This window comes from Talpa europaea, assembly GCF_964194135.1.
Source record: "Talpa europaea genome assembly, chromosome: 4".
Taxonomy (NCBI): Eukaryota; Metazoa; Chordata; class Mammalia; order Eulipotyphla; family Talpidae; genus Talpa; species Talpa europaea.
Genome location: NC_140070.1, coordinates 22,911,071 through 22,926,103, shown reverse-complemented (window position 1 = coordinate 22,926,103; position 15,033 = coordinate 22,911,071). Strand labels below are relative to the sequence as shown.

The 15,033-nt window shown below is 34.5% G+C and overlaps 1 protein-coding gene across 1 annotated transcript; it reads right to left on the bottom strand.

The window, feature by feature from the left end:
- Positions 1 to 1,169: 1,169 nt before the first annotated feature.
- On the bottom strand, positions 1,170 to 13,768 carry AADACL2 (arylacetamide deacetylase like 2; the record flags this gene model as incomplete). Its single annotated transcript, XM_084231447.1, has 5 exons — positions 1,170 to 1,772; positions 6,186 to 6,357; positions 8,572 to 8,641; positions 10,532 to 10,754; positions 13,631 to 13,768. 5 exons carry the CDS (start codon positions 13,766 to 13,768, stop codon positions 1,170 to 1,172), a joined length of 1,206 nt encoding a protein of 401 aa, XP_084087573.1.
- Between the last annotated feature and the right edge of the window lie 1,265 nt (positions 13,769 to 15,033).

Here is a 15,033-nt window from a genome sequence, read left to right as displayed (position 1 = left end):
ATAATCTTACAGTCACCTTGTTTTCAGACTACATTCTCCAGAACTGTGGAGATAATAAATTCATGTTGTTTAAGCCATTTGGTTTGTGGTACTTTGCTATGGTAATCCTAGATTATAAATACATTGCTGGAATGGATAATTCAAGAGTAAAATACCTAGAAATTTCCTTTAGGATTGGGCATTGTAGACATACTTCAGGAATTTTTATTGTTTACATATTGGATCTGAATTTTAGAAACCTATACCTTTTACATTTCCACATGGCAGAGGGGAGATTATCAGTAAAAATGACATTATAGACATGTTGCTGAATAAATTAAAAAATTCTTGTGTATAATTTTCTCAGGATTACAAAGGTAGATTATGAAGATGTATCAACATTATTTGCTCTAAACATAAACTACAATGCAATCCTTTCTCTTGGAACCTAGGGGATATTTACCGATTCTCATGTTTCATATCACAATTTCTTTTGGGGAAAAATACAAAATATGGTAACAAATGAATACTTAGATAATAGCAAGAAAAGAGAACAGAGGGTTTGTAGTTTTTAGCTGTCATGGTGTGGGCTATAATCAGGTTTTCTTGTTTATTGCCAATAAGAAATTAAAATACAGCAGGTCTTTGAATAACATTGTTTTGTCCAGTGTCATTTGTTATAATATTGATCAGAAAATGAAACTCACAACTTAAAAACAGGGTTATTCAAGGACCTGCTTTCATTATATATTGTTTTGCTTAAAGTAAGTTTCCCAAAACCTATTGATGTTAAGTGAGGATGGATATAGTGTACCTGATTTTCATGTGGATGTTTCCAAACTAAATGTATTGACAATAATGCTCAAATGCCACCACATAAAAGGCAATAAATTTAAGGAGGCCAGCCCAGGGAAACTGATCCTGTGGCAAGTGAACAGTAGTCAAGGCCGAGACAAAATCATGGAGGAGGGCAGTCAGGTACCCAGTGTGAGGGAATGCAGTGGAAGTCTATCCAGCAGTAACTCCTTCAAAATGATTTTCTTCCAGAAATTCTCTGAGATATACAGCAACTGTTACCACTGATTCAAATCTAGAGTTGGAGAACACAAATGATAGTGTTTTGCACTACAATTTAAAAATGTCATAAATTACAGTCCATTAGGAGATGGCCACATATATTTTATATATATTTATAAATTTTTATCCAGCCAACTAATGTACATATCTCTTATCCTGAGACCTAGATTTAAATACAATGGTGGAGTCATATACGATAAAGCTCCATGGATTCCATCTTCAATATGGTCGTGAGTAACTTGAACACCAGCATTTTGAAGTCTTGTAACATACATGAGTCCATCATCTCTTACGATATCATATTGACAGGTAAGAATGTAAGTTGAGGGCAGATTCTGTAATTGAGAATCATTGGCCAATAAGGGTGATGCTCTGATATCCATAAGTGCCGGCAATGGAAAACTAGATCTCCCAAGAATTGGTTCAGTATAAACATGGTCCTTTCTATACTTCTCAGGTAAGAGAGTACTCCAGTTAACAAATTTGAATAGATGTCTTGATTCCAGAGGCATAAATTGGTTTCTTTTCACTGCCTGGGAAAATCCTTCATCCTTGGTTAGATACAAGCTCACGAACTTTATGGCTAAGTCCCTTGTCAGAAGTATACCATGCTCATTTTCTCTGTGAGCTGGCAAGTCAGAATCAATTATTTGTAAGTGAGGGTATAGTAAAGCCTGATTCTTGATCTTATGCTTTATTTTAAGATCATTTCGCACCTGAAAAAAATATGATGATGTCCTATAAGGCAATGATTTTCAAAACACCAGGAAGAAGAAATTTGATTTTAACAATTTAAGTAATCTTGATGCAAACATATTGATATAAACTAGTGGGGTATTATTTTTACAATATTTATAATGTCAGTGACATGAAAATGTCAAGCTCATTTCACTAGTGATATTTTAAAATTTTTTAGTTGCATGTATGAAAAAGAGAGATATAAACTTCCAGTTATAAAATAAATAAGTACTTGGGATGTATAGTCAATGATACTTTATTGTATATTTGGAAATTGTTGAGATAGATTTCGAAAGTTCTCATCACAAGAGAAAATGTGTAACCAGTGAGGTGATGGATGTTATCTGGACTTATTATATGATCATTTTTTAGCATATACAAATATTCAGTCACTATGTTATATACCTAAAACTAACATAATGTTACATGTCACTTACATCTAAAATTGAGGCATAAGGCAGGAGGTGGGGCTACTCCTGGACTACACCAGAGCAATGTGAGAGACTAGAATAGCATCCTGAGTAAGCTCCTCATTCTGAGGTGATGACAGAAGTGGCAGCAGTTGGCTCCAGAAACGCAGTAACACCACACACTAGCCCTAGATTTGTCCTAGCAAACTGGTATCTTGTCATCAACCGAGTTGATGTATGAGTTCAGTACAGTAGGCAAGGGGGAGGGAAAATTAAAAGAGGGAAGCATATAATTGTTTTTGCCAAAAATCATATATATATATATATATATATATATATATAAATGCAACCAACTAAAGCAACCAGAGTGAATAGAAGAAACAAATATAGCTATTACAATAATATTATTTTCTTTAAAATTTTTTTAATTATAAAGTTTAAAATATCTTAAGATTTTGTTTAAGTTTAAAACAATATTATTTGGCTATTCAGCAAAAGTTTCAGCATCATATCATAAATTTTGAGAAACATTATCCAACTATAAACTGGTACACAGATCAAGTTTTTTAAAAAACCAGTTGATAGGGCCTCCCTGGTGGCAGCAGACCTCTCCTGACTTGACCGCTGCTCCCTCAGCAGTGTACTTCGGTCAGTCTGCCTGTTCTGTTCCCCACTCTGTCTCTTGTGAATCCTCTCACCGCCCCCCTCACCTCTGGCCTGAACCCCAGCTCTTGTATGCATAAATAAATAAATCTAAAAAAAAAACACTTGATAGATAATTTATATTCTGAAAGAATGGTGAAAAGTTGTGGGGGAAGACAAAATTATTATTATTTTTTTTGTTCTTTTATGAATAGACCTATTCACAGAATGTAAGTTTATTTTTTCTTAGTGACCTTTTTTTTTCTTGGTCTGGAAAGTAGAAAATGGTGCACTATGCCATTCTATAACCAAGTTGGCTCATTTTAAAAGTATATTGACTTTTTTTTTCCTTTTGGTATACTTTTATTTATTTATTTATTATTTTAATTTTATTTTTATATTCCCCTTACAATTACAACCCCCTTATTTTGACCCCAAGCCCTCCTTTCCCCACCCCCCAACTCCCATAGAGAAGACAAAATTATTTTTAAAAACTTGCTGATATTCATAGAGTTTGATGTGAAAGGAGGGATATGGAATAATTGACATGGAACACGTATCTCTAAGTCATCACTGACTGCAGTGACTGACTGACCCCTAAAACAGGAATAAATTAACATCCAAAAGGGACTTAAATAAAGGGAAATGGTATCATACCACCTTCACAACGCACCCCAAAGGTGCTGAAGTTTCCACAAGCTTAGAATGTGAACCAAGACAAAGTTTCCTAAAAGAAATATCCCTAAATGCAAAATTTTGCAAAGGTGAATGGATAGATGATTTATGATCAAAAACCCATCCTAAATGCCCTAAATTTTAGAAAAGAAACAATCACATATACTGGGAAGAGGCGAAAAGAATCCACCATCTTTATCTGTCCCTAACTTTCCTTTTGGAATACCATATAAAATAAATCACTTTCACAAATGTATCACCATTTGCCATTTTAGATCCTTATTAGGTCATTTTTTTGCTTGGATATTTAATAATTTTTCCTATCTGTCTTCCTTCAAAACTCATTTTGAAGTCAGCCCCCTTCAAGACCAAGATATTGGGAGGAGTCCAGCTGGCCAGATCCCCTGAGTCTGACAATTTTGCCCTAATCTGAACAACTATGTTATCAGTCTGACATAAATCTCTTCAGAATTTTTTCTCTACATTTTACATGTACTTATTACCATGTATGCAGGATTATGCCGGGAAACACCTAATCAGATTTAACTTCTCTTTCTCTCAAGTCCTCTAAACTTCCTAATTCCTTGGAGTCATTTTAAAAAAAGAAATAAGAAGGTCTTCCATGATCTGCCCCTACTTACCTCTTTCACCAGGTGCTTTCCTTTTCCCCCCTGATATAATATCTATAAACCTCTGTCATTTCTTTGAACCAAAAGCCAAGGTAATAAGTAACTGCATAAACATGTATGAATCTACCCACATCTTCTCAAGCAAAGAGCAAAAACAAATATACCTGATTATAAACTTGAGTAATCAGTTGCTACTACTTCCACCAGTAAGCAGGGTGTGTGTCTTTATGCAATCTCTAAATAATTTACGCAAAGACACATTGAGGATGATCTGTAAGAATGTATCTGTTACACAAGGAGTCAGGTTAAGGAAAGTTGCCAATCAGGTAAAACAGGTTGAAGAAAGGTCAAACTCTGGAATATTCTGAAGGGTGGAAAAAGACAGAAGGACTGAAAGTATCATGCCAGGGTTTGCAAATATATAAATATTTTTTAACTATTGTTCCAGGTTTCAAAAACACGTAGTGTCTCATGTTTGCACTGGCAGCAAATAATAGGATAATCACTATACTGTAACTGTATGTAAATTGCTTCAGTCATGTAGAAGAGATTTTCCTGGGGAGTTTTCAGAGTTAACACCCAAATGGAGAAATCTATTTGGATATATATTTCATGACTTCAATGGAAGGCACAAGTTTGAGGGCCTCAAGCTGATAAATCAGAGCTGAAGTTCTGCGACCAGATGAGATAAAAGGCAGAATGACTAAAAGTGGAGACATGGAAAATATATGAATAATGCATAGATTAAAATAAAATTGAAACAGATGGCCATAAAATTGGATCTAAATGCTATTATATTTAAAAAAATATTTGTTCTTCTTAATTAAAGATTAAGGAACTGTGTCCAGAAAAGTTTCTTTGACTGTAGTGACTCCAGATCATTGTGCCTGGCAAGCAACTTTAGTAACATTATGTAATGTTGCCAGAAAATCTTAGAATATTCATGGGAAACTATTCATTCCCTTTCAATAATGGGAATATAACTGCAAATGAACAAAGTCCCCACAAGAAAATTAACAGCAGCTCTAACTGTCCTCTAAATCTATGTATCTTTTCATATTGTGGTTTTTATATGAAACCTTTTTTTATCTTTAAAAAATATCAATATATACTCTTTAAAAACTGGCAAATTCGATACCCATTTATGCAAAAACTATCAGCAACTAGAAATAGAAATATCTTTCTCAATCTGAAAAAAGCCAATTATAGTAAGTCTTCAAGTGACATCATATCTATTGGTGAAATACTTAGTAATTTCCTCCTAAGATCCAGAGCAAGATAATTATAATCAAAATGTGCTAGAGATCTTAGTCAATGCATTAATTAAGAAAAACATAGAGACTGGAAAGGAAGAATTAAAATGATTTCTAGCTACAGAATACATAATTATGTAAATTTCCTAGGAAATGAAAAACCACTAGAATTTAAAGTGAATTTTTCAAGGATATCATTGTGAAAGACAAGTGTGAAAATCACATACATTTCTATATAGTGTGTATAAATATTTGGAAAATATTATTTAAAATGATATCATAATCTTTCAAAAATGTTTTAAGTGTTCTACACTGAAAAGAGCAAAATAATACTAAGGAGAGAGATGAAAATCTAAATGAAATAAGAGACATACCATGTGCATTAATTGGAAATAACAACATTATTAAGATGCTAGTCTTCCCCAAATCTATAGATAAAATTCAATACCAATAAAATTCAATTAGCCTTTCTCTTTTAGACAATGATGTGATATCTTAATATTTTCATGGAAAGATACAGAGAAATAATTTAGGAGAAAAGAACAAAGCTGAAGTTAATGTAGTTTTAGCATTAGGATAGCTATATAGTGCAAGAGAATAGAAATAAGAATTAAGAAATAAAATGTCATATTCTGATTAATTGATTTTAGACTCAAGTAACACTCTAATCCAATAATAAAGGCTAATCTTTTCAACAAATAGTGCTGAAAGAACTGGCAGTCTGTATGTGGGGAAAATGAGCTTCAATCTCTACCTCTCAGAATAAAGCAAGCATAATATACCTGTTGGGTCACCGCTGCTGCTAATGTGGCCCCAGAGCTGTCTCCTGAAATACAGATTCTGGCAGGATCCACTCCATATTTTGTAAGAATTTTATCCTGAAGAAAAAACTTGACTGCTGTGATGCTATCTTCAAACTGACTAGGAAAGAGGTGCTGAGGAGCGTTTCTGTAGCTTTTAAAAAAAGAACAATTTATGTGAACAGTTTTAAAAAGAACCATTAATGGTTGCATCTATCCATATAGCTTTTAAATATCAAGTACAGAGCCCTCCCTGGTGGTGCAAGGGGTTAAGACGCAACCTATGAAGCTATTCGCAGCCACTGCAGCATGAGTTCGATCCCCAGTCAGGGACCTACCCACATGGTGCAGCAGACCTCTCCTGACTCACCTACTGCTCCCCTTAGCAAGCAGTATATTTCAGTCGATCTGCCTATTCTGTTCTCCACTCTGTCTCTGGTGAATCTTCTCACCTCCCCCCACACCTCTGGCCTGTACCCCAGTTCTTGTATGCATAAATAAATAAATCTTAGAAAAAATAAATAAATATCAAGTACATGCAATTTGACATGGGGCTCTATTGCTTAATCTTCAAAAAAATCAAACCTGGGTTTTCCACTACCTCTTTTTTTTTTTTAATTAAAATTAAAAAGAGAAAATTGGCATAAAGGTTTTCAGCCTTGTTCGTAAGGTCCACAGACACATTACATGTGAGCAGTAGGTGGAACATTGTGAACTCACTAAGACCGTAAGCATAATTTTCAATCCACTACATTTTAGATTATAGATGTTTGCTATTTTAAGTCATTTTCTCCATGTAACTCACAATCCAAACATTAAAAAGAATGATGGGAAAAACACCATAGATTTTTGAAAGTAGCAGACCTGAGAGCATATTCTAGACAAGAGTTGTACTTTCTTCAAGATCATTTAAATAAAAATTCTACAAACTACCAACATTAAATGTTGGTGAGATGATCTTTACATTTTTATTGTAAACTGTATTTAGAAAATACTTAAAATGTATAACTGAAACAAATGTATTGAATATGTACCAAAAAATATCATCTATTACTTTGCAGATGTAGGTGCAGACCTCTTAGAGCAAAGAACACAGATTAAGGTCTGATAGAATATATAAGCTAGGCTCAAAGCACTATATTACAACAGATTTAAAATAAGATTAGATTTATATTACTTCAAAAAGAAGTATTTATAATATAATGAATATCTTAATATTATAAATTATAAATATGCCTGAAAATAGGATGTGTTTCTAGGTTAACAACAATAATGAAAATCACCCTTTATGTGGTCAATTTTTTACCTTGGCTTTCATGCCCAACTTCTCTAGCTTTTTAGCTAATTGCCCCTACTCTCTCCAAAAAGAATCGTGTTACTATAGCCTTTAAGAAGTATTGGATTAAGAATCTCCAAGATGTTTTTGTTACCATGGACTAGGGAAAACATTAAAGCAGAAACAAATTCCTCTGAAGGATGCTGGCTCAGACTATACCAGAGTGAATAAAAATATACTGAACTGTCCTAAGACATTCTAGTATATTCTAATAAAATTCAGAATGCAAAATCATTTCTACTGAGAGTGGCTTAAAATTCTCAGTTGACCCCAACCTTTATCTCCTATATCATTCAAAATAAGAATTATCCTAAAATAAAACATTATCAGCCTAAATTACGGCTGATGAGAGATTTACCATCCCAAATTTATGATTTAGGTTTTTCTTCCTGTCCTTAAGTCTGAATTTTATGTGTTTAGAGCAACAGAGTTTCTAAAGATGCTCATTCTGGAGTGTCACTCACAGATTCCCACAACTACAAGAGGATAATGAAATGCTGGACCCCTTTGAGGAATAATCTATATTTAGGTGGTAACAAATGAAATACGTTAGTTGTTTAAAAATTATATTAGGGCCTCCTTGGTGTAACAAGGGGTTAAGCACTGCACTATGAAGCAATCTGCAGCCTCTGCAGCGTAAATTCAATCCCTGGCCACCCAGGGAACAACCCACATGGCAAAGCAGACCTCCCCTGACTCGCCCGCTGCTCCCCTCAGCAGCCTGCCTATTCTGTTCCCCACTCTGTCTCTGGTGAGTCCTCTCACCCCCCACATCTGTGGCCTGTACCCCAGCTCTAGTATGCATAAATAAATAAATCTTAAAAAAATTACATTAGAAGCACAGCTGACTTGATTTGGAAATTAAACCTCTACTTTGTGAAGGTAAAAATCATAGTAGACTTGGTGGTGGGTGTGGTGTGGTAACACACTCTGAAGGAGTGTGATCCTATAGCTCTGAATCATATACAATGTTATAAACCCATGTTATCTCAATTTAAAAAAATCATAGTACGCCAAGAAAAACGCTCTTACTCTAATGCCACAACAACAGCATCAAGTTTTCTTGCTGTCCATCTATTCAGGAAGTCAAAACCAGTCTGTTCTAAAAAAAAGAAAGAAATGTCAAGGTACTCCCTATAAATAAAGAACAACAGAAATGCTTGTAGTTACGAACTTAGAAAGATATGTGACTTGTGAGTGTTACAAAAGAACCTCTATTTCCCGCCTGTTTCCATGTAGAGGGACCTGAATCAACATGACGTTATCATAGGAGTGGTTCTTCACTCACTCTCTCCAGGAGTAAAAGATGACCTGAAACTGGTGTTCTGGGGAAAGGAAACTAGGCTCAGTCCATTATAATTTTCTCTAAGCATTGTTGTCTGCCTGCACTGGCCATTGTGGGGGCCAGTGCTTTCTACTCTGCTCTGCTCCTCTAAGCAGCAACTCCAGAGGGAGAAAGTTTGTGATTGGACAGCCGGGCTCCAGATGAGTTCATTTCTCACTCAAAAGTGATATATCAATAATACCTAAATACATGTTTGCCAGTCTTCATTAGAAATAACAGTTATGCAGTGGAGGTTCCTCAAATTTACTAAAAAACGGAGCTATAATATAATCCAGCTATTCCACTCCTAGGAATCTACCTAAAGGACACAAAAATAATTACAAGGGAAACCTGCACTCCTATGTTTATTGCAGCACTGTTCACAATAGCTAAAATATGGAAACAATCGAAGTGCCCAAAACAGATGACTGGATCAACAGGTGTGTGTGTGTGTGTGTGTTTGTGTGTAATGGAATATTATTCAGCAGCCAAAAAGATATGCTTATTCCATCACAGCAACAAGGATGGAGCTAGAAGGAATTATGCTCAGTGAAATAAGCCAGAAAGAAAAAGAAAAATATCGGATAGTTTCAGTCATAGGAGGAACACAGGGAAACCAAACAAAGGGTCAAAAAATAAATAAAGACAAAACTTTCAAGCAAACTGTAGATCTACGACATGGAGCAGGGAGGGAGTGAGGTCAAAACAGAGAGAAAAGCAAAAGGCACTGTGGTGATGGTCATAGGTGATGTGGTAGGAGATTTATGGGGATTTACTCATTTATTGCACAAAAATGAATAACAATGTAAGGAAAAAATAATTTAAAATGAAATAATGGTGATGGGACAGGCTGAGGGGAAGGTGGCAAGAGAGGAAAATCTAAGGTGCTCTGTAGGGCACTGGACTCACAGGATACTGTATGCAGAGTGGTCAGGAAAACAAAAGCAGCTCATTAGGGTTGGGTTGAAACAAAATTATTGAGAGGAACATTAGCAGGGACAAAAAAAATTAAAGAATGTAGGAATCTGGAAATCTGAACACTATGCTGAGGGATTTACATTTATTTCACTATGTGATGAGAATCACTAAACAATTTAATCAAATACATAACCAGATTTGCAGGGTAGAAGAATCCAAATATGAGAGCTAAGGAACAGTGAAAATTGACCATGATTGCCATTTACTGAGAACATTCAAGAGGCTGAGATGTTGTTTTGCATGGATGTTGGCTCTTTTAATTGTTTGTTCTCCAAAAATGTTTTTAAATTTTTAAAACTTGATCTTATAGGAACAACAGCATATGCTTTGATTTACTATTTAAAACATTTTCATCATTTCAATGTTTCTTCTCTTGAATATATTCTGATGCCAAAGGAAAAAAGTTTTACTAATTGACTTGTTCATGTCCAACTTTCATTTGATTAAGTTTTCAGTATAAAAGCTGAAGAGAAGAAAATGCTTATCAAAACACAAAACAGAATGGATGCACAATCTCTATATGTTTTGACAGAGATCTGTATTGGATCTCTAATATTTATAGATAAACTTATACATAGTAATCATATATAATATATGCATGTATACATCAGTATGTATATTTACATAAAATAGTTTTTGTTATCACAAACATACAGCCAGTGATACTTTTTTCTTATGTGATGAACTTACTGAAACTTCCAAAACAGTAAGCACCCCCGTGAATGTAGATTACAGCTCGTCTTGCCATGTCTGATTTTCCCTTAGGCAAATACAGACGTACTGGAATGTCAACAAATGCTGTATCAGTCACTGTGATGTATTCATCTGAAAGAGGCTGGGTGTAATCCAGTCTCAATATAATGGAAATAAACTCTTCATATCTCATAATGCCTATATTTTCAAAACACATAGCCTATAAAACAAAGCAAAATTAAACATTTTCATCATTAAATAATATAAAGTGAATAAAGAGAAAATTAAATAAAAAATGGAATGTTTGTAAAAATTACCCAAATAATAATATATAGATCATAGTGCATATAACCTTGTTGCCTTTGAAAATGTCAACAATTCTGTATGTTAAATTAATAATTATGACATTCAAAAACTGTCAATTTAACTGAAGGTTTTTTTTTTTTTTTAAATGTCTGCCACAAGTATTCCTTACTTGTTAATTCTTATCTGAAAAAGTTCCAGGTCTCATGACATTTTTTCATTCTGTTTTTGTAAGTATGCTGTCATATTTTTCCCTTTTTTGTTCATTTTATTTAATCCAAATTTTCAAGTGTCATTTTTTTCACCACACTACTAATTATTCAAATATCCAGGTTTCAACTGCAATATATTTGTGTCTTTCACCCTCTTACCCACACCACCAAAATCCAATATCTGGTATCACTGGGAAAATTTCTCTTTGGTATATCTGACCAACTTCTTCTAAGACATGTCACTGAACAGTTTACACAAAAGAAAAACCTTAAAAATAAACAGTACATTAGACAGTCTTTATTATGACAATTATTCCAATGAATTTCATTCAGGTCTTTCAGAACATCTAATCCCTGTAGTTAATAATGAGGAAGCATGCAGTAATCCTATAATCAAAACCAAATCTACACCCATTTTTTTTTTAAACCATCCTCTTGTACCACCACAAACTCAACTTAAGGCCTTAACCAAATTACTCTTTCTACTTCAATTTTCTAAACTATATAATTGTAATAATAACAATAAATCCCTCAGTGGGTCATAGTAGATTTTATATGAGTTAGGATTTTTTTAATGTACACAGAAGAGTGTATAGACCATGTAAGTATTCTTTTTTTAAAAAAAGGATTTATTCATTTATGTATACAAGAGCCTGCGGTACAGGCCAGGGGTGTGGGGGTGAGAGGATTCACCAGAGACAGAGTGGGGAACAGAACAGACAGACTGTCTGAAATACACTGCTGAGGGGATCAGCGGGCGCGACATGAGAGGTCTGCTGAGCCATGTGGGTTGTTCCTTGGCTGGCCAGGGATCGAACTCATGCTGCAGAGGCTGCAAACTGCCTCATAGTTTGCGTCTTAACTCCTTGCACCACCAGGGAGTCCCCCCCCATGTAAGTATTCAATAAATTTTGTTGAGTATACTTTTCAAATAAAAATGCTTGAGTATTCTCATGCCAATTGAACATAGTTAATAGACTATCCCTTAAAGCAAGTTTTTGGTAAATGAAAAACTTAGGTTAATTTTTCATTTGGTACATTGGTTTTTAAAAATTAGATTTCTGGAAAATTGCCTTATTTCTCATTTCTTAGATATTTTCTGGTTTTGAGCAGATAAGTAGTTTTTGAACAAAAGCTACTAATATAGAGATTACCTTATGCTTTTATATCATACATGATACAGGAAAATTTTCAGGGTTGGACAAGCTTGCTTTTACCAAGCTCTGCCATACAGTTTAACATATGACTCGACAATAATGCATTTATTTTTCAAGGCTACTTTGTCAGGAACTCTAATTTTCACTTCCCTTTCATAGGTTAAAAGAATTAATTTTCTTACTGGTTCACAACTTTGAGTTACAAAGTTTACTGCTAAAAAGAGTAAGTTGTTTTTCCTTGAACAAAAAAACATAAGTTTTACCAGAATAATCTTTAATTACATGTTTTTCTTCTTTTTAAAAAAGAGGACAATCTATAAATAATTCCCAATATATGAAGTACATAGTTTTATTACAGATGGCAAGAATAAGTTATAGCTGAGATAGAAAAACTAGAATTTTAAGTGGAATAGTCTGCTAATATAATTTTGAATATCATTTCACTATCAGTCATTTTGTGTTTTAAAATTAATATAAAATAATCAAGACAAACAATAGCATTTCTATAGAACTGATGCTTGCTTACCCACATCCTTATTCATTTTAAATCAGGAGTAGGGACATTAGAGAGACAGTTTGGTGAAGGTGAACTCTAGAAGTGATGGAAGAGAAAAATGTGAGGACTTAGATATAGCAGGTGGCTGTGGTTTCACAGAACTGCTCTATGACTCTCCCTCTTATGCCATGGATTGTTCTCTGTTCTTTCTGTTTTCAGCCTCCTACTGTTACTAACATTAGAGAACCTTTCTGGAAGCCACCCGGTTTGACTGAATGACCATGGTTTGAAATGAGGCAGTCTGGGTTCAAAGTCTAATTTGCCACAGTTGTCACTTTCTATCTGCATGAGTTTTTCTGAGCCTCTTTTTTCAGTCCTGGTTTAAAAAAAAATTGGAAGAGAGTGGAGATGAGTGGAGGTATACATTTTAGAAACCAGTATGTTCTAAAATCTCAAAAATATCTTCTCCATATCAAGAAGATATTTTAGCTTCACCTCATAACCCACCACGGATATTCCAAGTCAGACAATCTGTGAAGTCCAGCAATTCAGACTGAAGAAAAACAGTGGAAGTTACTGAAAAGAGCACTAACTTAACAACAGGTATAAGCATCAATAATGTTCATCTGTGTACTATAATCATGTGACTAGTTTACCCTGAAAATTCAAATGTAAGTTATCAGATAAACTTCAAAGATTTTCTCTTAGAAAATACCATTTATTTTATGGATATGACAACTTACAGTCTTTATATTTAGACTATTTTACTTTGCATGAATACAGCAGGTTTCACTTATTTAATTCTGTGATTGATTTATTCTAACAATCAGTGATCATCGCAAAATAGTTATTAATAAAAACTTCATAAACACTGATTTACAGTCAACATGTATCCCAATATCCAGGGGGAAAAAAAGGTTAAACTTACCACAAATGTACACGTTTTAGCAACTGCATCCAAGGCCATCACTTTCCAGAATTCTTCAATGTTGCCAGGTATGGTTATATAAATATGAGAGGCAAAGAGAATACAAAACAGTCCTAGACAGAGAGTTTTGAACCCCATAGTATGCCTTTTTCAGCCTCTTCTCAGTGCTGATATTAAAAATCTTCCATAAATATTGAATCAATAAGTAGCAGAACATATGTAGGAAACTCTTTCAGGTAATATGATCATGTTAACAATATGAAGCTAAATCTCAATTTGAAAATTGCAGTCAGTAGTAACTTGTTTTGCAAATACACAGATGCCAAGACAGATGTCCTAATTCATCGCCTATATTATTAGCATGCAAATAAAACCTCCCAGTGTTTCTTCACCTTGTGATGCAATCAACTCAAAACAACTTTACTATTGAGACATAGATCAGAGACTCTGTGAGCTGTGAAAAAGCCCTAAATTTTGTGATTGATTACCTGCAATATTTTATGAGGTTTTTAAAACAAATTGGTATTTAATCAAAATGTGTTCTAATACCATTTGTACAGATTACTAATCATGTAAATAAACCTTACTTGCTGGGATGGCCCTAGCTTTGAACCAAAAGATTAACTAAGCTTTCATCAAGCTGAAATTTCTTCATATCTCAAGTACCACAAGGCTCAATACAAGTATCTCAGCAAACAATTTGCTTTTTTCTTTAAAGATTTCATAGCAACTTCAGTCATATGGTTAAGTGATTTACATTGAAAATTACCCTACTCCAATAATTTGGACTAGCATGGCAGGAAACAACCTGAGATCCTGACAGACACCTGTCTTTAGAACTGATGACCCGTATGTTTTTTTTCCCCCACTCTGTGGCATATTTTATTGTTCTTTATTGAAGAGGTCAAAAACACATTGTATTTATAGTTACAGAAGACCAAGTTTATTTCTGGAGGAATTTTTGTGAACATGTGCCCCTGCCTGACCATCATGTTCAACCACGGTACTTCTGAACATCAGGTCCCAGAAGTATGGTCATTTCTGACCTGTACCCTAGTTCTTGTATGCATAAATAAATAAATCTTTAATTAAAAAAAAAAGCTAATAGGGCTCCTGAGGAGGTGGGAGGCACTCACTGGCCACTCACAGGGCACGAGGCAACTGCTAAGGCCGGAGCCCAGGAGTCTAACAGTACTGCTGTTGCCACCTGTATATTATCTCCTGCTGCCTTCTATCAAAGACTTGTTCCTGGCCCCACATATTGGCTTCATGAACTGTTTTCTGCTGCCACCAAGAACTGAACAGCCTTGCCCCCTATTACAGATTACATTGATATGGGCAGAAATATCAGTGTGGTTTTTAAATCAGATTTTGCAGGTGATTCTAAGGTGAGACCAGAGCTA